We start from the raw sequence: 27,897 nt of genomic DNA, 5'->3' as shown, positions 1-27,897 counted from the left end.
GTTTTATTTTTAACATGTTTTTACCTGTCATAGGCGATTTCTATATAATATAGGTATATAAAAATACGCATTCGATTTTAACGTTGTGCCAAAATTTAAAAGGTGAAGAACTTTCGTAGACTTAAGATTTTGAACAAACAATTTTTTTTATTTATATCAATTATTTAGGCATTGTTATTATATGGTATGTTCAGAATTGCCCCATATTGTTATTGAAAGCGAAAGAAACCGTGCGTTCTTGAACACGCTCGATCACATATGTGTGTTGTTTTTGTGTAGTGGTGTTAGTGCGGCCCGAAGCCAGAGGTAGTTGACAGTTCACTGTTATTGTAACTAACTCCGCATAGACGCCATCGACCAGTGACACTTATCGCGACCGTCTGTTATTTCATATACAGCCTGATAGATCTAACCTAACATAATAAATAGCCCGTCGCATAATCCAATAAATCGCAGGCCTCCAAATCGCGACAGATGTACGCTAAGGGCAAAGGGTCCACCGTACCCTCGGACGCTCAGGCGCGCGAGAAGTTAGCGTTATACGTTTACGAGTATCTGCTCCATGTCGGCGCGCAGAAAGCGGCTCAGACCTTCTTGTCTGAGATCCGCTGGGAGAAAAACATCACACTTGGTGAACCTCCGGGCTTCTTGCATTCCTGGTGGTGCGTATTCTGGGATCTGTACTGCGCGGCGCCGGAGCGGAGAGACACTTGCGAACATTCATCTGAGGCCAAAGCCTTTCACGATTATGGATTTGTGAATTCTGGTTATGGCGTCAATGGGATTGGACACAACGCGGGGCCGGCGCCCCCCAATGATGGTGAGTCCAACAATCAACAACCAAACAAACCTCATTTATCTGTGCTCATGCTTATTATAATGATAATTAATTTTGTGATTCCAAAAGTAGAGTGTCCAAAAGCTTTATTATGGCATGTAAATAGATTTTTAAATGAAGCAAACACTGTGGTGTGACATTATAATCAAAATAAAACAATTACTTACTTTTAAAAACCATTTTTATACCCACCATTGTTGCTTCATCAGTGTAGTATTAACTGCAAATCGTTGCCTTACTTATGGAACTTTATTTTTCTCAGCAGGGTCAGGTTATTTCAATGTGCGCGTTCGGCGGTCAACTTACGAGTGATGTTGGAGTTTATTCAATGCATTCTCAAATCCTTCTGGTGCCGGTCACGTGGTTTGCCTCCAAGTGCAAGTCTATTGTTAAAGCGTTAGAGGGAGTGTAGAGGAGAGTTGAGGCCACCTCGGTGGACTCTTTCCTCTTAGGACCTTCAGGGAACCCTAACAAAGAGGGACTTCTGTTGGGAACACCCTTGCTGTTTCAGGATTCTCCAGGGGATCCATACACGAGTAAACAGAGACCCTCATGGGACCTGTGCAGTGCTCAAGGTCTTCGCCTTAATAAGTCTTTTCCAATACGGCAGTCAAACAGTGCTTTACTTTACTCTGGTTCGCAGCATTCTCGAGAGCGGCTTAGTAATTGGGGTTTCAGAGATGCCATACACTCAAATGATGTAAAAAAGGTGCAAAATAAGTTTATGCAAAACCTTTACATGCAAGAGTTTAAGTACTTCCCTCGACGCTGGGAGAAAAATTGCAATTGTGTTATTAACCTTTTCCATACTCTGCTAAAAAAATCCACGCGTTCCGGTGCTGTGTAGTCAATACACATCTCAAAATAAGCCATTTAATATCGTAAAAATATGAATATTCATAGCTAATCGATTATGTTTATTATATTTTATATCAAAACTGATAATAATTGTAATTTAATTGGTGAAAACGTGAAAAAACCATCGACAGATGCTAAAGAAACGTGCGAGAGGTCCACATCTAACGACGGTTCGCGGCCGACTGGCTGGCGGCTGGCACAAACACAGCTGTGCGGTCGTAGGTATCGATGGTCTAAATCAAAATACAACTGCAGACGTTTGGATATCTCATGTTCCCACATAGCGAATTAAAGCGGGACATCAATAGCGTGTCATTTCCTCGCACACTCTTCGCGTATTAGTATCACACAGTTGATTGTATTGGTGTATTTGTTCCCGATTTTTAACAAAAATCTCTGATTTTTAATTGAATTTGAAAACTATGTAAAATATTATTTTTTAATTCAGTGCATAAATGTATAACGGAGGAATACCTAAAACCTGAACCCAGAATTTTGTTATATTTATAGAGTTATTAAAGTTATTAGAAGCAATGTGTAGTAAATACACACCACAGATAAGGAAAGGTTAACACATAAGTTGCTCAAAAGACATATTTGCAATCCTGTTGTTCTGGAACATATTATGCTGTATGTCCCCGATAACTTCACCAGAGCTAGGCAGCACCAAGAGGACCATATATGATCATGTCTCTGGGGAGAATGACTGCACTTTCCACCTTTCTTCTGAGGTAGCCTTTTTTTAGTTAATCTGCAGAAACTTCAAGATTGCTAAAAAAAACTAACAAACTAACACGGGTAGGTAGAGAGAACAGACCGCCAAACAACTCATTCACACTCATACATCGTCTTCTGTTATTCCGACTCTTGACATGGCCCGACTCGCTCACTTACATTCCTTTCTTCATTAATTCGCTCTATAAATATATACAGGGTGTATCGGCACGTACCTGACAAACTTTAACCAGCTATTCCTTAGCATATTTGGAGTAAAAAATCTTATGTGCACTTTGCTGTCCGGTAACGTTTTTTTTTTAATAAAAAAATTATTATTCATATTTTCACCACTGTTTTATCCTTTGTCAAAGTTTGAAAACCCATCTGGCAATATTTTAGTCGAATTCCGTTGAATAATGCACGTGTGTACCTATATTGGCGCACTTTTACAATCACAACGAAATGGCACGGCACCATTCGTCTCATTTTTAACTATTATTATTTAGTGTGTGCGAAAGAGCGAAGACGCTTTTCGACATACTTGCTTATAACAGCTGTTTGACACGAAAAGCAATGCCAATGACAGTGATGTAGTGTGGAAATTTTTAATTTTTTTGTTTTTAATTTGAAAAAAAAATGCCACCGGACAGCAAAGTGCCCATAACATTTTTTACTCCAAATGTGATAAGGAATAGCTGGTTAAAGTTTGTCGGGTTAGTGCCGATACACCCTGTATAGATTGTCCATGGTCCAGGAGTGACCAACATATGAATATATCCCTCCAACTACGGCAAGGCCATGGTTCGGGAGACCACTTGGATTCACTGTTTTTCACAATAGATAATTAGCTAACGTTTCGGATAGCGTTACAGTATCCATCACCAGGGCAGATCTGTAGATTATGGCGAAGTGTGTGTTTATGTATGGAGAAGTGATACCGCGTTGCAAGCGTTAATTCTCTTTTCTATTCTGAAATTAAAGTAGATTTTGACTTTTCGTTTATCTAAAGAAGAAGGAAGCGCAACATGGCGTAGTAACCGAAAAAATAATCATGATGATTCAATGTTTTGTTTCTGTTTCCAGTGGGAATGGGCGGTGGCATGCCCCCCGGTTTCTTTCCGTCAGGGGGGCTGCGGCCTGCGCCCCCCGGAGCACCCTCCCCACAGCTGCTGGGCGCCGCGCAGCCCTTCATGGGACCGTGGTACCCGGGCCCCCGGCCCCAGGTGCGAATGCCAATGCCAAATGACTTCAACGGACCCCCAGGTCAGATATTACCATGATTTCATGATTGTATCACAAATTAATTTTAATATAAGAAAATCACCCTAATCAATTAATGGATTAATTGTTATTTTTTTAATATTAAGGCCATTTAATAATGTTTTGTTTGTTTGTTTGTGTTCCAGGCCAGCCAATGATGGGCAACTCGCTGGAGCGGGGAGGGGGTCCGGGAGGCATGATGTCGGGGCCCCGCATGAACCCGCCGCGGGGGCCTGCCGGAGCCATGGGGCCCATGAGCCCCTCCGCCTACACGCCCCTGAGAGGACCCCCGCCACAGGGACCCGGTTAGTTTCCCCTTAACATATCGCGCCCAGTTATAGTATCGCAAGGAATGGGAGAGGGCACCCAGAATCATACAATACAAAGTACTAACTTTTCTTTAACATGATATCGAACGGGTCTCAAATTCAGTACACCTAAGTGCAATGTCGTCTCGTATAAAAGATTGAAGAATCCTTATATTATTATTATTATGTGCAGAGCAGGCAGCATTCTGCTGATGGCTCATATCTGATTTGACAACAAGTTTGCCAGTAATTGAGTTGTTTTAAGTTTGAACTAAGTCCTTTCTTCTCTCCAAATGTGAATCCAATAGAGCTTTGAATTGATTTATATTTGTTGCATCGATGACATGTTGTGGGAGTTTGTTCCAAGCATCCACTACTCTATTTGCAAGGAAGTGTTTTCTAGGATTAGATGCAAAAGGCGTTTTGGTAATTTGAAGATTTCTTGGATGCTAGGGCAACTGTAATGTCCAGATAAAAGTCTCGATCAAGTCACCCCTTTCTCTTCTTTCTTGTAAGGTTGGTAATCTTAGTTCCTTGAGTCTATCTTCGTATCGTAGATCTTTCAGAGCTCTTGGCATTTTGTCTCTGTACTCTCTCTAACAGATTTATATCCTTTGCGAAGTAAGGACTCCATATTTGGAAAGCATATTCCAGGAGAGGTCGCGCATATGTTTTATATATTTTTAACATCGTGTCCGGTTTTAGGTCAAGGAAGGTTTAAGACAATAAACTAACTTTCCACAAACAAATCAACGATTTAGTAAGCAAAGCATTTAAGCTTCTTGGCTTCGTAATTAGAAATTTGCATTCGTTTCACAATGTACTAAAGCTTTGATGATGCTCCCGGACTGACGAATGCACGCTGCTCCAAATTTTCCCAACTCCGGAACATCGTCACCTTTCGACCGCTGATCCTGATCTTGTCCGTATCCCTGCAGCTACAAAATCCAGACCTTTGTCCGGTTCTGCTTGTCCTGCTGCAGCTTTCTTCTGTTGAAATCTTCTATGTCACCTTCTACCTCTTCTTGACCTCTTCCTGACGCGCGCATGTGCTCGCGTGCCTACACCAATGCTCCTGCTGATGCAGGCTGCTTTTGCTGTCTTCTTAATTCAAGACGTGGCGCTTCCTTCCATGCAACAATTTGTACTATTGTCGCATGATTTATTTTCAAATATTACGCCTTCTTACTCCGTGGCTGTGCGTAATGTACGCACAAATACGCCAAATGTGGTTCTTAACTTTTTTCCGTAGCTGCGCCAAATGTGATGTATGGAGTAACTCTTAGGTGATCTATGTAATGGTATTTATTGGGGAGCTGCTTGTAACAAAAGAGGGACAATCCTAGTATGCTTCGCCTTTTATAGAATCTCGCAAGCATGCCATCTCGCTTGCACTTACACACATTCATACAGACATCACAATAACACTAGCCTTAAATGTATTGAAGTCAAATACAATTATTTGTGCCCCACACGAACTAACCTACATTTTTTGCATTGGACAAGTTTATTTAATAAATTTTTACTTTTGTTCTAAGTATGTTTTCTTGGTCTCAACTCTAATTGCTCAAGGATAAAGAGAAAGAAGAAATATTTAATTAACGTAAAGTATTCGTTTAATTAATGGATTGTTTTTATTGCACGTGTGCGCTTCACTTGTGTTTGGCGCTCGCGCACACATACCTGAACTCTAGTACCATACACGCGGGGGCTTTTTTTGCAGTGGAATTTGAACACTCATGCTTCGAAAAATGTAAAAAGGAAAGAATCAGAATTGCTTGCGCTAATATCACTGTAGATTCTACTGTTTATTTCATGGATGTAGCTGTTGGAGAAAGTTTAACTGACAAATTATTCTCAGCTCAAAAGATTATGGTCAAGAATTGCCTAAACATATAATAAAAACGTGCACTAATAAATATAATCGCTTCGCCTGGCCCATGCCAATATGTGCAGCAGATAATTGTCTCATCAGTTGGCACGTTTATTAATTTGAGAGGAGAAGAGAATTGTTCAAACTGGCAGATGCCAAATTTCAAACAACAGTAGTTGACAATAGACACTGAAAAAGCACAAGATGACAAGTACGGGGTTTTCCAATAAGAGGTGTTATTTTGATATTCAATCGTAAAAGATCAATGGTTTCGTTGCTTGTGTGGCACGTAGCGCCGTCTTGTTGAAAGTAAACGTTGTCCAGATCAATACCATCCAATTCCGGCCATAAAAAATCATTAATCATCTCTCGATAGCGCAATCCATTCACCGTAACTGTTGCTCCAGCCTCATTTTCGAAAAAGTAAGGTCCAATGACTCCGCCGGACCATAAACCGCACCAAACAGTCACACGTTGAGGATAGAGAGGCTTTTCAACAATAACTCTTGGGTTTTCCGAGCCCCAGATGCGACAATTTTGCTTGTTGACAAAGCCACCGAGGTGGAAATGGGCCTCATCACTCAAGATGTTTTGTTGAAGCGTGTATCGTTCCATTTTTATTAATGGCGTAGTTTCTACTTGTCAAATGTCCAAAAATGACAGCTTCAAAAGTAAAATCTACCGAAATAGCGGGCTATTCAAAATAACACCTCTTATTGGAAAACCCTGTAGTTCTATTTTTTGAAGCATAGACTAAAACCATATGTCATGCATTCGGGTAAGCACTTAACAGATTAGTGCACATTATAAATACATAAAGGTATGAAACACAATCTTGGAGGTACTTATTTAAAAGAGAAATTATAAACTAACCGAAACAAAAATAAATTAAACTGGTGCTTAACCAGTGACAACTTACAAAATAATTTGTCTGTGAATGTCGAAATTCGTTTACATAAAATGGCGTTGCAAAAATAAGTTTTCAATGTGGTATAAAATAACCACTTAATTTTTTTTTTTTCTTCCGACTTTATGTCTGGGTTAAATCTTCACCACAGGAAAAACTAAACCCTTCCACACACTTTTCCACAAATGATCATCTAGTCAATCAACATTATGCAAGTGCATTATATAAGCAAAATAAATACAAAACAATACAAGAACAACACTTCAACTCACCAGAGATCAAATGGGAAAATAATTCACCGACTCAAGATATTTTCATATCAGAGGGTTCGGCTCAATATAACTTCTAATTGGACCTATAAACCCTACTGATCCCTCAACATAAATATTTAAAAAATCTTTTGTAATCCTACATGTATTTAATATGACAGATTTTTATATATAAATTCTTTGATAGATCTAAATTTATTTATGTTTGATAGTTTTCTCTGAAATTTTTAATGTTTTTCTATAAAGTTCATTCTGGGCATTCTGGGGAAACGTCTTATGATATTGACATGAAATAAATATAAATAAAAAGATACATTATCTAGCAGACAGAAAACAATCGCAAAAAAATTTAAAACATACTTTTTATCCTAATATTTGAGAAAACTCGTCAAGATAATTTACACGCGGTTTCGAAATTTCACGGCCGAGGTTTGATGTCATTTTGACTTCTTCGTATGTCGACGTTCAACAGGAGTATAATTTTCCATGTGGAATCCATATAATGGAAAAAAGACTATTGTGTAAAACATCCATTTGGAGTTATGTAAATTTATATTCTGAGGCTGTAACTAACTTGTGTGTTTTTGTTTGTCTAGGTATGCCGGGCGGCATGGGGATGGGAGCGCGCGCGGCGTGGGCGGGCTCTGGCGGCGGGGGCTACGCGGGGGGCTCCCCTGGCGCGTACGGGCCCGGCGGGGGCGCGCCCAGCGGGCCCCCGGGCCCCGGCACGCCCATCATGCCCTCGCCCCAGGACAGCAGCAACTCAGGTGAGACGCCACAAGATGTACGTCCGTCATGTATTAGAAGTTGCCGGCAAACCGACACATGAGAATTTCAATGATCGTTTTACGCGCTATTTTCTATTTAATTGTATTTGATGCTTTCTCTCTGTTCATACGTACAAATTTACATCAATTTTGAGATTGTCAACATTGACATGACGAAGATACCAATATCGGTGATTACGAGAGACCTAAAATATTTGCGTTTGGGATAACGTGAATTTTATGCTCGAATTCAAAGAATCCCGTCTCTATGGGACTAATATCAACTATTAGGATTAAATTATAAACATCATTGACAATATATGATGCATATGTGAATGGTAGCAGAACTCGGGGACACCCGAGGAAGACATGGCACCATCAAGTGAATCAGATACTTGCTTCGGGCCATGTCAAGAGTCAGAATAATAGAAGAGTATGTATGAGACGATGTATGAATGTGAATGAGGCAAGGAGTGTGTGGCAAGACCGAGTTGTTAGCGGTCCGTCCTCTCTGCCTACCCCTGCGGAAAACGGCGTGGTTGTTAGTTAGTTTTAACAAATTAAATACACTAAACTTCTATCATGCAGCATTACAAATTTATAAAGATAATATTCTAAATAAAAATGCACCATATAAAAGCAATAGATTAACTTAGACAAACGTCAATACTCACAACTTCAAAATGTGAAAAAACAATAGGACATTTCAATTGTAAAAATCTTTAATTTTAATTGCACTCTACCGGTTTCGGAAGCACCCTTCCTTCGTCAGGAGAGTATTAAAACTAACCTATGATACAAAATATTGACAGATATACAGGGTGTATCGGCACGTACCCGACAAACTTTAACCAGCTATTCCTTAGCATATTTGGAGTAAAAAATCTTATGTGCACTTTGCTGTCCGATAACGTTTTTTTTTAATAAAAAAATTATTATTCATATTTTCACCACATGTCACCACTGTTTTATCCTTTGTCAAAGTTTGAAAACCCATCTGGCATATATTTTATTCGAATTCCGTTGAATAATGCACGTGTGTACCTATATTGGCGCACGTTTACAATCACAACGAAATGGCGTGGCAACATTCGTCTCATTTTTAACTATTATTATTTAGTGTGTGCGAAAGAGCGAAGACGCTTTTCGACATACTTGCTTATAACAGCTGTTATACACGAAAAGCAATGCCAATGACAGTGACGTAGTGTGGAAATTTATATTTTTTTTGTTTTTAATTGAAAAAAAAATGCTACCGGACAGCAAAGTGCCCATAACATTTTTTACTCCAAATGTGCCAAAGAATAGCTGGTTAAAGTTTGTCGGGTACGTGCCGATACACCCTGTATATCTGTCAATATTTTGTATCATAGGTTAGTTTTAATACTCTCCTGACGAAGGAAGGGTGCTTCCGAAACCGGTAGAGTGCAATTAAAATTAAAGTGGTCTAAAACAAATTTATATCTTTTATTGTAAATTAGGTCTAACTGCCCTGTGGACTAGAGTATCGTTTCTTTACATTAACTCCACACAGGAGGCGGTGAAAAAAGCAAATTATTTCTTCTCTCACCGCCTACGTTTGTTAGTAGTTAGGGGTGGTAGTAGTAATGAAAAATATGAAAAATATGGATAGTCTGGGGTTCATTGTGGCTAAGAGTGACGGAAGTATGAATACATCCCTCTAACTGGGGAAGAATCCGGCTAGAGAGGTCGATATGTGTCCCTCCGACAGACATATCCGCCATCAAGACTTGGACAGACCTAGACTAAGTCTCCGACCGTTGCGTGCCACTCGGGGTGACTTATTGCAGAGGAGTGACTAATGGAGAGGTCACAGATTCTCCCCAAACCAACCTCTCTCGATCTGGCACGCCTCGCAGCTGGAACACACCTCCCCCGATGAACCCAGGCACCCCTGCTAATTCACCAGAAGTATCGAACCACTTGCGATGACCTATGATGACAGAGATGTTGGTTATCCAATATGCGGTTCTTGGGGCGACAGTACTAAAACCCGCCTCTCAAATTGAGAAATTGATACTACATGACAGAGAAAAAGTATATCCGCGCTTGTGTTGTAAAAAACGTTTAATTAATCTCTTCTTTGTCAGACGATTAATTAATATTATTATAAATTAACTGCCGATATAAAAAAAATGATCATTGATTTTCTCTTATGCTTTGGTTTCCCTGTAAGCATTGTCTCGACTATCTCCGATCTTTACACTGACTGATTAATGTATTGACTTTTTCTGCTCGTTCCAAAGTGTTTTTGTTTATTTGTTGTGATTAGGGTTTGCAATCCCGCGGGATTTCAGCAATATTTCATCTTGCGGGTTTGGGGGATTATGGGAATGAAAAAATACTAAATTTACAGCCCAACTAGTGGTGTGGAAGCGGAGAGCGCGTTTTCCGCTGCCGTGCTTTTGCGTACAATTGTCCGTTCACATGTGGATGACAAGAGAGTCTATGTTTTTTGTCAAAGTCTTCTTAAAATACTTATTATATAACCTTTTCAATATCTTTTCATAACATTTAACAATGTATTCTATCAACTTTTGGTGGCAATTACGCATAAACACCTGGACATATACGCATTTATCTAAAATTGGATGACATTACATCAGTTAATATATTAAATGAATGTCAGTCCTAGCCAATCGGGATTTGGTGCAGTTAGCGCGGTTGACTCCATCCCCTGGGGAGGTAGGTTCAATCCTCAGTAAAACGTAAAAGTTTGATGTATTATTGTTGAAAAAAGGTTTATAATATTACTAGTTTCAAAGATGATTGATACAAAAGTCCTCTTAAATGTCACCTTTTTATTGTCTTTTTTTATAATATCAAAAGTAATCGATACGATATTTCAATTTAGTACCCATTATTAAAAATCCTGAGGAGGCTGCGAGATGTTTAAATTCTATCCCGCAATCCCGTGGGATGCCGCAAGATTTCTAAATTCTACCCCGCAATCCCGTGGGATACTGCAGAATTTCTAAATTACATCCCGCGAGTTCTAAATTAAATCCTGCAATCCCGCAGAATCCTGCGAGAGTTATAAATTCTACCCTGCAATCCTGTGGGATACTGTAGAATTTGTAAATTACATCCCGCAATTGTTCTAAATTACATCCTGCAATCCCACGGAATACTGTGAGAGTTCTAAATTCTACCCTGCAATCCCGTGGGATACTGCAGATTTTTTAAATTACATCCTTCAATAGTTCTAAATTACATCCTGCAATCTCACAGAATCCTGTGAGAGATCTAAATTCTACCCTTCAATCCCGTGGGATACTGCAGAATTTCTAAATCACATCCCGCAAGAGTTTTAAATTACATCCCGCAATCCCCCAGAATCCTGCGAGAGTTCTAAATTATATCCTTCAATCCCGCAGAATTAAAAAGTGTGAGATTCAAACCCTAGTTTGCGATGTCTACAATTACGTTTAAAAGCATCACTAAACTAGCTTCACCTCTGTCGACAGGTAATCAGTCAGGGTGCATATCGGAGAAGGCCTTGCGGCAATTAGTAGAAGTGTGTTAACATTATTTAATTTCATTTTTGCACATTATTATATTTTCACATTAACTGAGTTTGCCATTTTGAAAGCAATATATTAAATACATCATTCAAAAATATATAATGTTCTCTTATCATTTATTAGATGATTTTTGGATTTGCTGAATTGAATTTTAATATATTTGAATAGTGTATATTTTATTAAAAAATTTTCAGCCAGTATTTAAGCAAAACATAGTGTTGTTAGAACGCCGTGCTTTTGCCGATATCAAACTCATGTAGTGTGAAAATAATGTAAATTTTTTATGATTTATTTACTGTTATTATTTATGTATACAAAGCGTTTGGAAATTCATGGTATATGTTAATATATATTATTTTAAAATTAATAAATAATATGTTTTAGCGAATTGGACAAGTGTGTCAGGTTCCCACACAGGCTAGGCGGGTTCAATCCTTCTTCCTAGATAAGTTCTCATTCGTTGCACAAGCAACATTTTTAATATTTTCGGCTTATTCGTTTGTCATCCTGCAATTGTTCGTCACTCTTTAAAAAACAATAATTCTATCGTTGTGTGAATACACTATTTTATTTAAAACTGACGCACACACGTGAAATTTTTTTTTTTATAATGTCATGAATTTCCAAAATTTCTGTTATAATTTTGCATGGTGTCAAAACTCTTGTACACATACAGCTGTAAAACATAACGTATACATATATTAGCAATTTTTATTTATTTACTATTAACTCCACACGGGAGGCATGTTTAGGTCCTTCTTTTGCAGCGATGCATACACAAGTATCCGATACTCAAAATGTCAAATCAAGTAAATTAAAATTCGCGCTTGTTTAAAAAATTTAATATTTAAACACTTTTACAAATGTGTTATAATTTAATTTCATTTTTAGCATTGTTGCACTGGTCGGTTCTGTTAAAAATGAACATTCAGATCCTGCGCAGAAAAGTACCACATTGGACTACGCTGCAAAACGTTGCCGGGCTTTAATTTTCTGCGCAGGGTTTTGTTATTTCAATGTGCGCTCTTCAAAGTCCTGACGATGAGAGTGGGAACAATCTCGCTTGGCTAGTTGCGGGTGACAGTCATTGCCGATGAGTTTTGCAAAACGTCGACAAAGTGTACGTGCGTACGAAACTCTGCACAGATGTTTGTCGGTAGTTGCCCAAATACTTCAATCGTCGAATATCGGATACTTGCGTATTCCTGTGGAAGATAGGCTCATCTCCACACAAGAGGAGGTGAAATTAATTTCTCCCAGTGCCTCTAATAGTGGCATCTTTGAGTATGCTTTGTGGAGGAGTTTTGTTTTGAGGAGACGAAGGAGTGAACATCATTCTTGAAGAGACCCATTGCAATATTAATATATTTTGGTTTATATTCATAAATATGTAATATTGTTATTATAATTATTTATACACGGTGTGGAAACTCGGAGTACAAGAAGGAAATTGCTGAAATTACATCACATTTTCAGTTGTCAAATTGGTGAATTTACATCAAATTTGCATTTGTCAAATTGGTGAATTTGCATCACATTTGCAGTTCTCAAATTGGTGAATTTACATCACATTTGCAGTTTGCAAATTGGTGAATTTACATCACATTTTCAGTTGTCAAATTGGTGAATTTGCATCACATTTTCAGTTGTCAAATTGGTGAAATTACATCACATTTTCAGTTGTCAAATTGGTGAAATTGCATCACATTTGCAGTTGTCAAATTGGTGAATTTACATCACATTTGCAGTTGTCAAATTGGTGAATTTAGGTTCTCTTCGTGATTTAGATTCACCAATTTCCCGCTTTTACTACGAGTTTCCGGATGCTGTGTATATTTGTTCAGTTTTGCTGACATTTGGTGGGCTCATTCATCCGAATCCGGCAGTTGTCTTCAGGATGTCAGCCCGTCGCTTCTGTGGGCTGTCTCCGTTTCTTTTTCTCAACGATGGAAATTTCGATCATCTGATAGTATTGATGTCTCCACAATTATATTTCTATGTCATCGGGGGTTACCTGGCATTGCGCTAATCCCATGACAGTTTTTTTTTCACTACGGTGTTTTGGAATATTCTCAGAGTACGCGTGAGATAATGTATGAATATGAATGAAGCAAGGAGTGTGTGCTGAGACGGCGTTGTGTGGCATTCTATCCTGTGACCTTAAGCGATAGCTACCCAAATTTGGGTAGCACCGTTAATGACCTTGAGCGATAGCTATCCAAATTGGGTAGCACCGTTAATGACCTTGAGCGATAGCTAATCAAATTTGGGTAGCACCGTTAATGACCTTGAGCGATAGCTAATCAAATTTGGGTAGCACCGTTAATGACCTTGAGCGATAGCTATCCAAATTTGGGTAGCTTCATTCATGACCTTGAGCGATAGCTAATCAAATTTGGGTAGCACCGTTAATGAATTTGAGCGATAGCTATTCAAATTTGGGTAGCACCGTTAATGACCTTGAGCGATAGCAACACAAATTTGTGTAGCACCGTTAATGACCCTGAGCGATAGCAACCCAAATTTGGGTAGCACCGTTAATGACCCTGAGCGATAGCAACCCAAATTTGGGTAGCACCGTTAATGACCCTGAGCGATAGCAACCCAAATTTGGGTAGCACCGTTAATGACCTTGAGCGATAGCAACCCAAATTTGGGTAGCACCGTTAATGACCCTGAGCGATAGCAACCCAAATTTGGGTAGCACCGTTAATGACCCTGAGCGATAACTACCCAAATTTGGATAGAACTGTTAATGACCTTGAGCGATAGCTACCCTAAGCTGTAGGTAGATAGATGATTTTTATTAATTTATTTTGAACTTTCCTTGACAGATAGAACATTTCAGTTGACTTTTTTGTCAACTGAAATGTTTCATCTTTAGTTTAGTTAAACACTAATTAGGCTTTATTCAAAATTTTGCAGTTATTCGTAGGGACTTGAATTTGTCGTTTACTTTTCAGCTGAATACGCGCTGTTTAAGGCTGAATTTTAATTATTTTTTGTGGAATTTTTGGGAAATGTGATGGTATTTTGAAACTCCAAGTGATTTTAGCTTAAGTGCGTTTACTGACTGAAGTCCCCTAAGGGCTTTATACAGAGTTTGTCGAAATCAGATGTAGGCAGTAATTTTCCTCTTATTTAAAGTGTGCAAAATTTCATCAAGAAGTATCTAAATTTAGCTCTAAGAGCTTTTGAAAGGGCTTGTTTTTTGAAATCTCATGTAAACGGTGACCTTTCTCTTCTTTTGAAGGTCAAGTGTGTCAAATTCTACCAAATTTCACCAATATCGGATAATAAATTTTGTATATACAAGTAGAAACAAAATTTGTGCAAAGATCGGCGCTTTAATATTAAAAAAATATATATCAACTCTTTAATTAGGGAAATAATTTCTCTCAGCGGTCTTTTTGATGAAAGGCTGTCGTGGGAGGGAGGTAACGCAGAAACCGGCAAATCATTCCTCTGCACGTCCAGCTTCCGAGAGACTTACTATGCTCTGGCTTGGGTGGAGCCTTCGTGCCTGAGCTGATCGCTTAGAGTTACACCGAGCATATTAATGGAAGGCATGTTGGGAAGATTGCTTCCGTTGAGGAAGACTAGATTGTCATTTCGATCCCTTTTAGACGTAATCAGACATGATTGGGTATTTGAAACGTTAAATTTGACAAGGTTATTCTTTTCCCAAGCTAGCGGCTGTTAGTTAGATGTATGGTTGTCTATTGCTGTGTTACAGGAGGGGAGGGAATGTACCCCGGGGGCCTGATGAAGGGAGGGGTGGAGGGCTACCCCCGCGGGGGTGCCGAGCGCAGCCCCCACCAGGAAGGTAACCACCCCACACTGTGGACCCGTCTCACTAGCCACACACCCCGCATGTCTCGTGCCATTTGAGTTACTCACTAGCACTCTCTGTCTGTCACGCTTGTTGTGTTGCGATCCTTCACTTGTTTGTCCTGTGTGCATCATAGAAACAGAACAATGCCATGCTTGTTTTGTCATGTTTCTATCACTACTTGTTTGTCTACTTCATTTTGACCTCTCTTTCATGTTTGCTTCATCCGAACTCTTGTCCGTCATGCTTGTGTCCCACAAACTCCGTTTGTCACCTTCCCTCTCACTTTGACTTCTATTTTTCACATTTATTCACCAATGTCTGACTGTTAAACTTGTATGTATCACACAAAATCTGTCTGTTATGCTTGTGTGTATCACACGTAACTCTGTCTGTCAGACTTGTGGGGACCACACAAAGTCTGTCTGTCAAGCTTGCACATATTATACGAACTTTGTCTTTCAAGTACCAGACAATTGTTTGCCTGACCTATACATTTCATGTTGGTTCATTGAACTTTATCTGCCGTGCTTGTCTCATGTGAAAAGTGAAGGTTTCGCCTAACTTTCGCCTCTGTCTTTCATATTTGTTCCACATGTACTGGTTTTATTGCATTCACTTTGACTTCTGTCTTTCGCACTTGTCTGCAACAAACCCTCTTTATCACTTTGACCTCTTTTCTTTCATGCTTGTTTTATCTGAACTATGCCTGACTGATATGAAATGAATGTGTTAATTACATTTCTATTGCTTATTTGGCTCTTTCACTCTGACCTTTACCTGTAGTGTGTTTAATTCAAACTCTTGTGTCACGCTTTTGTTCCGATTCACTTTCACCAAGATCTTTCATATTTGTTTTGTGTGCTCTGTCTTTCTCACATGCTCTAATTGTCACATTTCCTTCACTTGTTTGTTGCATTCACTTTGACCTTTTATGTTTCATGTTTGCTTCATTCAAATGTCATGCTTGTCTTTTACAAACACTGTCACAATCCTATCACTTGTCCCACCCACTTTTAACTTCTGTTTCACCGCCTATCTCACTGACTGTGTTTCTGTTTGTCACACTCGTGTTATTGCCCCATTTGTCTGTCTCACTTGCACTGACCTCGGTGGTGTTATGACATTATCTGACCTCTGGTTCTCACACCTTACTCACCTCAATATTTGTTGTGTCATATTCACTCTGACCAAAGTCTATCATGCGTTTGTTAAATATGATGTGATTGTTGTTTCTCATGTCTGTGGATTCTTGTTCTTGTGTCTGTTACCACCCCACGTTGCTTGTCATCTACTTGAATCTTGTCATTGTGTCTGTTATTGCCTGTCAACTATGTGGCTTTCTCTTGTGTATGTTACACACCGTTGCTTGTCATGTTGGTGGATTCTTGTTTTTGTTAACCCTCCACATTGGTTGTCATCTTTGTGGATTCTTGTGTCTGTCATGCCCCACACACTGCTTGTCATCTATGTGAATGTTTGTTATTGTGTTTGTCACACTCTCACATTGTTCGTCATCTATGTGGATTCTTGTTATTGTGTCTCTCATGGTCTCGCACACTGCTTGTCGTGTCGGTGGATTCTTGTTTTTGCTAACCCCCGTCATAAATGTGGATTCTTGTATCTAATTACGCCCCCCACACTACTTATTATCTATGTGGATTCTTGTTCTTGTGTTTAATTACGCCCCCCACACTGCTTGTTATCTATGTGGATTCTTGTTCTTGTGTTTAATTACGCCCCCCACACTGCTTGCAATCTATGTGGATTCTTGTTCTTGTGTTTAATTACGCCCCCCACACTACTTGTTATTTGTGTGGATTCTTGTTCTTGTGTTTAATTACGCTCCCTACACTGCCTGTCATCTATGTGGATTCTTGTGATTGTGCCTGTAACACCCCCACATTGCTAGTCAACTATATGGAAACTTGGCATTGTGTCTTGTAACGCCTCCCACATTGCTTGTCATCTATCTGGATTCTTGTTGTGTCATGTGATTCACGGGGAGTCTTGTAACTCTCTTACAAAGATATCCATGTAGAATGTTTGTGTTTAATTATTTTCTATCTACCAGCTCATAAATGTGTTTAGTATGGTCTGCTTTACAACATTAAATTGACCATGAACAATAATTTCTGTCATGCCTTGTGAATATAATCCATGCTATATGTTAAATTATAAATATTAATACAATACTTTCTATTAAATCGTAATCTTGAAAAATATTTTCTACACAAGTAGTAGTCTCAATATTGTACGCGAATCAGCTTGTGATTTTATTGTGGAGTGTAATCAATATTTGACACGATTATCGGGTTAGATTTGGTTAGGTGCTAGATTGGAAAGGATTCTGACTCACCCTCGGTCTTTTCGATTGGTCATCATTGCGCAGACTCCGTAATAGACTCTAATTAAACACACTAAAAGAACACTTAACGTATACGCTGCACAGGCTGGTTATGTATAGTTAAATTGTTGCGAATGTCACTGATGTAGGTACTCCACACCGTCAGACAGGTAATTTTTTTTTTTTGCAAAATACTTCACTATTAACCCTACAGACTAATTTGTTGGCTTTTGGGAACTCATAAATCGTTGTCTACCTTACCTAACGGTGTTAGAAATAGAAAACTCTACGCTTTATATTCAAATCTAGAAGTTAACCACAGAAGAATTAAAATGTCTACCTTTATGAAACTAAAGATACCGACCACGATTTGAAAAAACTTTTTTATTTAATTGAAATATCTAGAATGGATATATGGTGTTTTATTTATGTGTGTTTCAAATTATGTGTGTTTCAAATTATGATATATATTGGCTACTAATAAATTCAATTTTGCATGAATTTAGACTCAATTTTTTGTGAGTTAATTGAGTTAAAAACATGTGATATATATAAATAAAAATGATCGTTTGTTCAAAATCTTAATCTAAAGTTCTTTATCGATTGCTTTGAATGTTTGATACAATGTGTCATTCGAATACGCGTGTGTTTTTATTTACCTGTATTTTATAAAAGTCACCTGTGACACAGCGCCATCTGTTGGACGTAAAAGCAACATGCGCTATTTTTTATCTATCTGCACAGAGTCACAGCAACGCGTGGCGGGGTACAGCTAGTGCATAATAATTTGGTGGAACAGTATGAAGTAAAATTTGCTATTGAAATTATGTAGAACCCCCGTGCAGCAGAATAGTATTATATCCTTCTTGTAACTATATTCCATGCAGTTGAACACATCTACAATTTCTGCAAAGGTATTGCCAATTGCACGCTAACTAGGTACAAGCGAGTATCTAAATGACGTAGTTCTAATATTATTGTTGCAATTAAAAAGAATTTTCTTTCGAGTAGTTCTAGTTGATATGTTTAGGTGATTAGGCTCAGTAAATCAGGGCTGTCTATAATTCCAAACATTTTATTGGATCTTACGCGGTATTGAACTTACAAAGAGAATATAGTTTTGTGTGATATTATAGTTTTTTATTTAGAAAATTAGGTCGCATTGCATATTTAATTGCACCGCTGGTTGTGCATACTGCCTTAGATCGTTTGCTTTAGAAAACTTTAAAATTTGATCAGCTGGCAAGCGTGACAACATAACGGATGTGCTTATCTGCTGATAAAAAATGGTTTAAAAGCTGAAACAGGCCTACAATTCGTGTTTAACGCGGGGGCCATTTAAATGTAAAAAAAAAAAAAAAAATTAGCGCTGATACGCCATTCTTGATGGCAATCGAATTTTAAGCAATCAACATAACCAAATGCTGTAAGATTCTGCGTAGAAAAGTTCCACATTGAACTGCGCTGCATCCCGTTACCTATCTATAACGAAGCTTATTTTCTGGGCACGGTATTACAGCATTAGGTTTATGTCGATAGCTTATCGACCCGTTTAGTGGGCAATCACTAGTTGCAGGCAATCTTAGTCTAGTTTACCCTGCATTTTAAGGCTTTACTCGTAAACGTGTTTTAAATTTTACACAACTGATAAACGACCGTTGACTTCTCAGGCTAATTTGTTCAGGCTCATCAGGCTCTCCCTTACTGTAATGTTTAGAAATAAGATCTAATCGGTGTTAGAAGGAGAAAACACCACGCTTTATATTCAAATCTACAGGGTTTTCCAATAAGAGGTGTTATTTTGATATTCAATTGTAAAAGATCAATGTTTTCGTTGCTTGTGTGGCACGTAGCGCCGTCTTGTTGAAAGTAAACGTTGTCCAGATCAATACCATCCAATTTCGGCCGTAAAAAATCATTAATCATCTCTCGATAGCGCAATCCATTCACCGTAACTGTTGCTCCAGCCTCATTTTCGAAAAAGTAAGGTCCAATGACTCCACCGGACCATAAACCGCACCAAACAGTCACACATTGAGGATAGAGAGGCTTTTCAACAATAACTCTTTGGTTTTCCGAGCCACAGATGCGATAATTTTGCTTGTTGACGAAGCCACCGAGGTGGAAATTGGCCTCATCACTCAAGATGATTTGCATTTGATTCACTCAAGTGAATTTTAATAATTTCAATGCGTTGTTGAAGCGTGTATAGTACCATTTTTATTAATGGCGTAGTTTCTACTTGTCAAATAATGACAGCTTCAAAAGTAACATCTACCGAAATAGTGGGCTATTCAAAATAACACCTCTTATTGGAAAACCCTGTATAAGTTAACCTCAGAAGAATTTAAATGTACACTTCTATGAAACCAAGTTTCCGACTTTTTTTTTTGGAAAAAAATTATGTGAATTTTTCATTAATTTTTTTTGCATGAAATGACAACAAATTTAAATAACAGTAATGTTAATAATACATTTGTGGATGAGAAACGTAAGGTGAGCCATTTATAAAAAAAAATTATGTTTGTATTAAAATTTTTCATACTTTTTAAAATGATGTTTATTTTTAATTATAAAATTTGAAAGCGTATTTCATAACCTTTCAAAAACAGCTTTTAATTTTTGGATACATTCGCAAATATTCCATTTATTTTGATTTTATTGCAAAGCGGAAATGCTCACAAATTCTGACAGAATATGCCAGAAGCCTGAGAGATTAATTTATGTTAAATGGTTATGTAGTATTTAAAAACACGTTTATTATTAAGGCTATTTAGATATTATTTAGTCTTCAATTATTTTAGTTTTTTTTTTTTGCATTCGCATAAATGCATGACTTATATATATAGCATGTTATGATATCTGTAAACTAGGATGAAAACAATGAATGATAAAAATATGATGGCATACCATCCTCTGTTTCTACATACAAATAACTAGCTGGGGTAATAAGGGAGCATTCCACAACATTCCAGAATGTTCCGGGATGTTCTCGAATGCTCTGGACTGTTCTAGATATTTGTATTTTGAGGGCGAAACTTCCAGCACTTATATCTTCAAAAGCACGCCCTTCAGGTAACAACGGGAACATTCTTCATGGATGGGGGATAGAGGGCTACCACACCATATAACTCCCTTGATCGTACCGGGACTCGTTTCTGACTTTTAGCGGCACGCACACTGTACACTTACTTTTATAATATCTTATTTTACACTTTCCTTGAGATGGTGTGGTATGCTATATTAAACGATCACCCTATATTGTGTTGCTAAGTTGATACAACCTACATACTACATAAACTAAATATCTTCTCCCCACTGTGACACTTTTCATGTTCTCTTATATTGTATTATTATACTTGCCTATGTCATATTATGTACTATAACACATTCTTATCACGTCTATCTGTACATAAAACTCCGTTTGTATTTCATACCTATTTCATCGATGCTTATATCTATATATCTACACTTCTACACTTCTCTATGCCATATCAAACTCGCAATGTAATAGTTTTTTGTGCTGGATAAAAAACCCATCGATGCCTATGTATGTGTGACTGTCTCTTGTGGCATGCAACATTCCCATGAATGCCTAATCTTTATACAACACTCCTATCAATGCCTATCTATGTGTCACACTCTCCTGTGGCATACATCATTCTCATGAATGTCTAATCTTTATACAACACTCCCATCAATGCCTATCTATGTGTGACACTCTCCTGTAGTACAAATACATTTCCATGAATGTCTAATCGTTATACAACACTCCCATCAATGCCTATCAACTATCTACGTGTGACACTCTCCTGTGGCATTCAACATTCCCATGAATGTCCGATCACTATACAAACTCCCATCAATGCCTATCTACTATCTTCGTGTGACACTCTCCTGTGGCATTTAACATTCCCATGAATGTCTAATCGCTATACAACACTCCCATCAATGCCTCTCTACTATCTACGTGTGACACTCTCATGTGGCATTCCACATTCTCATAAATGCTTATCTACCTGTGACACTATTATGGCATACAATATTTTTATGAATGCCTAATCTATATGCAACACTCCTATCAATGCCTATCTATGTGTGACACTCTCCTGTGGCATACAACCTTCTCATGAATGCCTAATCTATATGCAACACTCCCATCAATGTCTATCTACTATCTACGTGTGACACTCTCCTGTGGCATACATCATTCTCATGAATGCCTAATCTTTATACAACACTCCCATCAATGCCTATCTACTATCTACGTGTGACACTCTCCTGTGGCATTAAACATTCCCATGAAGGTCTAATCGCTATACAACACTCCCATCAATGCCTATCTACTATCTACGTGTGACACTCTCCTGTGGCATTTAACATTCCCATGAATGTCTAATTGTTATACAACACTCCCATCAATGCCTATCTACTATCTACGTGTTCAACATTCTCATGAATGTCCCCAATGCCTAACAACACCCAATATATTTATATGATATGTATGTTTAGAACATAGTTTTGATTGATTGATTATTTTGCGGAGCAGGGCTGGGCGGCGTGGACGGCATGAAGAGTTCTCCGGGGGGGGTTGGAGGGGGAGGGGGAGGCGGGGGGGTTGGGGGAGGTCCCTCCACCCCGAGAGAGGACTCTGCACAGGGCATACAGGACTACAACCTAGGTAAGAAACAAACAACATGCATACTTTTTTGTTTTTTTTTCTTCAGATTCCGCAAAGGATATGCACTGTCCAATGTCCAATGTCGTAGGGACGGGGCGGTGCATATCACGTGGTACAAGCGTGCTGCATTAAACTCTTGTCAGTTGTGAAAAAAATGTCGCCGAAGACGAAAGATTTTGTTCTCTTGAATAAATGCACGAAATGGAACCTTGGAAGTGGATTTAAACTCACTTCCCGACACCCGATCGAGCTGAAACTCGGCAGATCAACTTGCTGTCGATGACAATGCATTCTATTAACTTTTGGTGGCACTCACGCACATGAACATTTCTCTGAATTGGATGACATTGTAAAAATTTACAGCAGTCAATATACAAAATAAATGTCGGTACCATCCAATTAGGATTTGGCTTAAGTGGTAGCGCGGTTCACTCATTTTAGTCAGACCCTGGGGAGGAAGTCAATCCTCAGTCAAACCAATAAATAAAATATTTTTTTCAATACATCTATTAATAAAAAATGTTTTGTTTTTAATGAATTAAATGCAGCTGAAAGAATGATTCATTTATTTTTATGATTTTTTTTCGTTTGTTGAATGTCTTTATTTTTAAATAATTTAATAATACAAATAAATAGACAAATAGTATATTCTGTGCTATGGAGTTATTATATTTGGGTTATTCTATCCACTGGACCAGTCCTGGACCATAGACATTCTAATTGATGGAATCAAGGAAATGGGAACAAACCAAGTCGTGTGGAACGGGGAGCTGCGTCTCCCTTTCTGTGATTTGTTCATTAAATCAATCTGACAGTATGCAGGCAACGTGCATCGTAATAATCACTATTTAGAAAACATAAACACAAATCCCAAAATTGAATATTTCGTTATAATAAAAATTAATTTGACAAAATGCGTCGTAATTTTATCTATCTCACTCATTTTTAAACCTTCGTTACGCCAGGCGGTTTGGTTAAAAATGAACATTCAGATACTGCGTATAAAAGTCCCACAATGGACTGCGCTGCGAATCGTTGCCTTATGTTAACGACCTTCACTTTTCTCAGTCGGTTAAAAAATATAGTTTCGTGCATTGTCTCCAACTCGTCAAAATGATACCCTGATGTTATGTTAGGGCATGTCTACCAATTTGGATGTCTATAAGCTTGTCATTGTTTGTGTACACTAAAGAACTGCCTCAGATTTAACTAACATCATCAAAATGTCTTTTTTGACATGTGGACACGTTAAAATGCGAAACTCTCAATATATTTGAGGATTGTTTTTAGCCACGATGAGTGTTTGTCCAAAGAGAAAACTACGATATTTCCTACATTATTATTAGTCGATATGTGAGGAGGTTTAGTTTCCTGATGGCTGTAATTCTGTAACTGATCTAATTGTGGGTATGGTTCATTCCAGGCGGCTTCAGCGGACCCGGGGGTGACCAGAACGACCAAACGGAGTCCGCCGCCATCCTCAAGATCAAAGAGAGCATGCAGGAGGAGGCCAAGCGCTTTGAGAAGGACTCGGACCATCCTGATTTCTTCATGACCTAGTAACCTCTCGGACAGACAGCGTCCCCGGTGGCCTGCCAAACCAAATTAACCTAACCTCACTCTTTTCCGTTGTCCTCAATCCCAACCTAACCTAATCTGCTCTGTTTGGTTTCTGTATCCTTTCTTTTTATCTCTATTCTTTTATGAAAGGCATTCAAAAACAATATTGGAATGAATATATAAACAAGTTTTTGAATAATGTCATTCGTTATGCAAAATTACTGACTTATTAACGAACAGGGGCAGACCACCGAAGCTCATAGAGTTGAAAGACTTCATAAACACGATTAATTGAATGTTTTCCTTGGAGAAATGAAATTCAGAAAGTTACTATAGTCAAAGACGTAATCGACCAATCAACTTCTTTTTAGTGTCAAAAAATTCATGGGGACTGCCAATTTTTAATATTAAAATGAGTATTTAAATTCGACATTGTCAATTTATTTGTATTTTGACATAGATGTCTGACGTTTAGGAATTAACAGTTACTTTCGGCGATTTCTTTTTAATATCGTTGTCAATATCGATGGGCCTATCGATCCGATATCGTTAAGTTATCGATTTGACTGTGCTGCACCCCAAATCTCTTCTTTGTCCTCACTCCATTATTTTATAAATTATAATTTATATCCATATTTACTTCCCTCCCGCGGTAAGCTGCCGGTAAAAGACGTTGTAACAGAGTTTTCGACTCGCCCCAACCTCCGAAAACCCCTTTGTGTTACGTCTATTATTATAGACGATTGATTATTTCCTACATGAATTATTTATACGCAATTATTATTGCCTAATGCTGTATGTATAAAAAAATCAATATAAAAAAATTCGGCAAAAATTGGTTCAGTTTGCGCCAAATTTGTAATTCTGACTTTTGTCTTTTTATTATAAAAATGTTTTATATTTAAAAAAAAAAAACATGTTTTACAACAATTATTTATTAAGATTTTTTTTATGCTAAATCAATTTTTTTTCCATTTTATCATCACTTATTTCAAATGCAATCAAGAAATATATTTTTTATTATTAAATTGTCATATTTTAGTGTAAAACTTTTACAATTTAGTTTTAAAGGGTTAAATTATTAATTTTTTTTTTGTATATTTGTAATTTTTTTTTTTTGCCAATTTTAGTTGCATCCTGAACAATGTCTATTTTGTATACAAAATTGCAATAAACAGACAAAATGTTAAATTTTAATCTGTTTTTCCTCATTTTTTTTTTGCATATTTTAATTGTTAACACAGAGTCCCATTTGAGAAAATGGATTTTGTTTTAAACAGCATCTTTGAAAATAATACATTACACATCTGCCCTGATAATGGACACTGTAATGCTGTCCGAAACGTTGGCTAAAGAAGGAGGTAGCCAACACGGCATTATAACCTAAAAACAAACCCCAAAAACACTCGGGTTTTAACATAGTTTCCTTTTGATAAAATATTATTTCACACAAAAGACAAGAATCTGAAGATCTGAATTTTCATTAAAGTTTTAATGTGAAAAAACAATGCGTCGACATAAACAATAAAAATTGCAAAGAATCAAAACAACAGAACAGAAACAAAAATTTAACCATTGTCTGTAGATTGCAAATTGGTATACATAATTGTAATATAAAATTATATATGAAATAAATAAATGGAAAAACAACTCTAAAAACCAAAGCAAATTTATAAAAAATACTGAAAATATTATACCTACATAGTTGAGTGGACAATTCTCTGTTTGCTAAGTCCCCATCGATGCACAAGCAAAATTTTGCCACTATAATGATGGCGTTAAATTCAAATATCGTCAGGTTATTCGTAACCCGCGTGTGTTTGTCTTTCTTTAAAAAAAATTACATTTCGAAAAATGATCTCATATCTATTTGATTAGACTGTATTTCAACTAGGATGTCATCAATCACTTGGCTCCAGTAGTATTATTCTGACGTCAAGCTGTTTTGTTGTAAAAACTGTGTCGTCAATTAATACATGCCACTTATATAAGTGTCGAGAAAAATAAGTATTTAAACTTTGCACTGCAACTGCACTGAAGCAAGTCACAATGAGACGGTGAACTTTCAAATATTTGAACGAGGACTCGATTTACTCGAAATGCAATCTAAATGTGATGTAGATTCACTAGTTTCCCAGTAATATGAGTTTCCAAACACTGTGTACAAACATGAATCTAGATGTATTACAATTGTCAGTCAATGTTAATTTGTATAAAATACTGTGTACTCTAAAAGTCTATCAGAAAAATCAAATAGCAAAAAAAATGCATTTAAAAGAACATAAGTTTTGAGATTTTCATGGCTAAAAGTACATGGTTTTCCAATAAGAGGTGTTATTTTGATATTCAATTATAAAAGATTAATGGTTTCGTTGCTTGTGTGGCACGTAGCGCCGTCTTGTTGAAAGTAAACGTTGTCCAGATCAATACCATCCAATTCCGGCCATAAAAAATCATTGATCATCTCTCGATAGCGCAATCCATTCACCGTAACTGTTGCTCCAGCCTCATTTTCGAAAAAGTAAGGTCCAATGACTCCGCCGGACCATAAACCGCACCAAACAGTCACACGTTGAGGATAGAGAGGCTTTTCAACAATAACTCTTGGGTTTTCCGAGCCCCAGATGTGACAATTTTGCTTGTTGACGAAGCCACCGAGGTGGAAATGGGCCTCATCACTCAAGATGATTTGCATTTGATTCACTCAAGTGAATTTTAATCATTTCAATGCTTTGTTGAAGCGTGTATCGTTCCATTTTTATTAATGGCGTAGTTTCTAGTTGTCAAATGTCAAAAAATGACAGCTTCAAAAGTAACATCTACCGAAATAGCGGGCTATTAAAAATAACACCTCTTATTGGAAAACCCTGTATTATAGTGTAATGATATCTTACACATCTGGCCTGATGATGGACACTGCAATGCTGTCCGAAACGTTGGCTAAAGAAGGAGGTAACACAACACTGCATAATACCCCAAAAACAAATCACTATAATAGAATATAGGATTGTTTATTGCAGTAAGTATGTCAGTTTGTTATGTGTTCTTTGAAATGTATACTAGTAAACTTAAATAACTCAATTTTTTAACTTACGTCAGTGTAGTTGAATAAGTGTGATATATAATTTAAGGTTTGCCACTGATAAGTAACTTATATTATTATAAGTACAGTGAAATAAATGTTTATAATTTGCTCTGGTTTTTATTGTTATCTCTTGTGTTTTAATAATATTTTTTACTAATTTTTAAGGAATTGTAGAAATTTTAGACATTTTTATAAAACTATGTAAGAAAAAATGCAGGTTTTTGAAATCTTAACTAAATTAATTATTATTAATATTAGAGATATTTGACTTTGTTGGCATCTTGTCTAGCCGTAGGGTATGAAATGTGAGTGAATATGAAATGAATGCAAAACATTGTATAATGTTTCATGCAACCAAACGTTATTTATGATATTTTTTTTGCAATTCAACATGCATTAGTATGTTGTTTGCAAGCGGATGTGACGTTGTTTTGTATATTTTTTGCAATAAAACATATTTTCTGGTATGTTTTATGCACCAAACATAATATTATTATGTTCATTGCGACCAAGCGTAATGATGTTTTGTATGTTCATTTGCAAACAAAGATCATTATGTTTGGTATGTTCACTGAAACCAAACAATGATTTTTGATATGTACATTGCAACTGAACATGATGATTTTAAAATGTTCTTTGCAACAATGATCATTATGTTTGATATGTTCATTGCAATCAAACAATGATTTTTGGTATGTTCATTGCAACCAAACGATGATTTTTGATATGTTCATTGCAACTGAACATTATGATTTTTGGTATGTTCATTGCAACCGAACATAATAATGTTTGGTATGTTCATTGCAACCGAACATAATAATGTTTGGTATGTTCATTGCAACTGAACATTATGATTTTTGATATGTTCATTGCAACCAAATATAATGATTTTTGATATGTTAATTGCATCTGAACATTATGATTTTTTAAATGTTCATTGCAACAGTGATCATTATGTTTGATATGTTCATTGCAATCAAACAACGATTTTTGGTATGTTCATTGCAACCAAACGATGATTTTTGATATGTTCATTGCAAACAAACTATG

At 37.3% G+C, this 27,897-nt stretch overlaps 1 protein-coding gene across 2 annotated transcripts; it reads left to right on the top strand.

Moving 5' to 3' along the window:
• Positions 1-291: 291 nt before the first annotated feature.
• Ssdp (Sequence-specific single-stranded DNA-binding protein) lies at positions 292-27,654 on the top strand. 2 transcript variants are annotated; one of them, XM_089643779.1, is made up of 7 exons: positions 292-820; positions 3,497-3,676; positions 3,820-3,978; positions 7,627-7,797; positions 15,079-15,168; positions 22,071-22,202; positions 23,626-27,654. In XM_089643779.1, the coding sequence occupies exons 1-7, from the start codon at positions 475-477 to the stop codon at positions 23,760-23,762; spliced, it is 1,215 nt and encodes a 404-aa protein (XP_089499905.1). In that variant the 5' UTR covers positions 292-474; the 3' UTR covers positions 23,763-27,654. The 2 variants fall into 2 exon arrangements, with proteins under 2 accessions (XP_089499905.1, XP_089499906.1); XM_089643780.1 differs by lacking the exon at positions 15,079-15,168.
• Positions 27,655-27,897: the final 243 nt, after the last annotated feature.

This window comes from Hesperophylax consimilis, chromosome 20, assembly GCF_061612785.1.
Source record: "Hesperophylax consimilis isolate HC1 chromosome 20, BYU_Hcon_1.0, whole genome shotgun sequence".
Classification (NCBI taxonomy): domain Eukaryota; kingdom Metazoa; phylum Arthropoda; class Insecta; order Trichoptera; family Limnephilidae; genus Hesperophylax; species Hesperophylax consimilis.
Note: the sequence above shows the minus strand (reverse complement) of the source record. Positions and strands in the feature narration are given on the sequence as shown.

What these genes read in the sequence shown, in the direction of transcription:
- Ssdp (XM_089643779.1), top strand. Translation starts at nt 475, where the DNA reads ATGTACGCTAAGGGCAAAGGGTCCACCGTACCCTCGGACGCTCAGGCG. An exon ending in GCCGGCGCCCCCCAATGATG is followed by an intron (nt 821 to 3,496) that starts GTGAGTCCAACA and finishes TTCTGTTTCCAG; the next exon opens with TGGGAATGGGCGGTGGCATG. An exon ending in GCGCAGCCCCCACCAGGAAG is followed by an intron (nt 15,169 to 22,070) that starts GTAACCACCCCA and finishes TTTGCGGAGCAG; the next exon opens with GGCTGGGCGGCGTGGACGGC.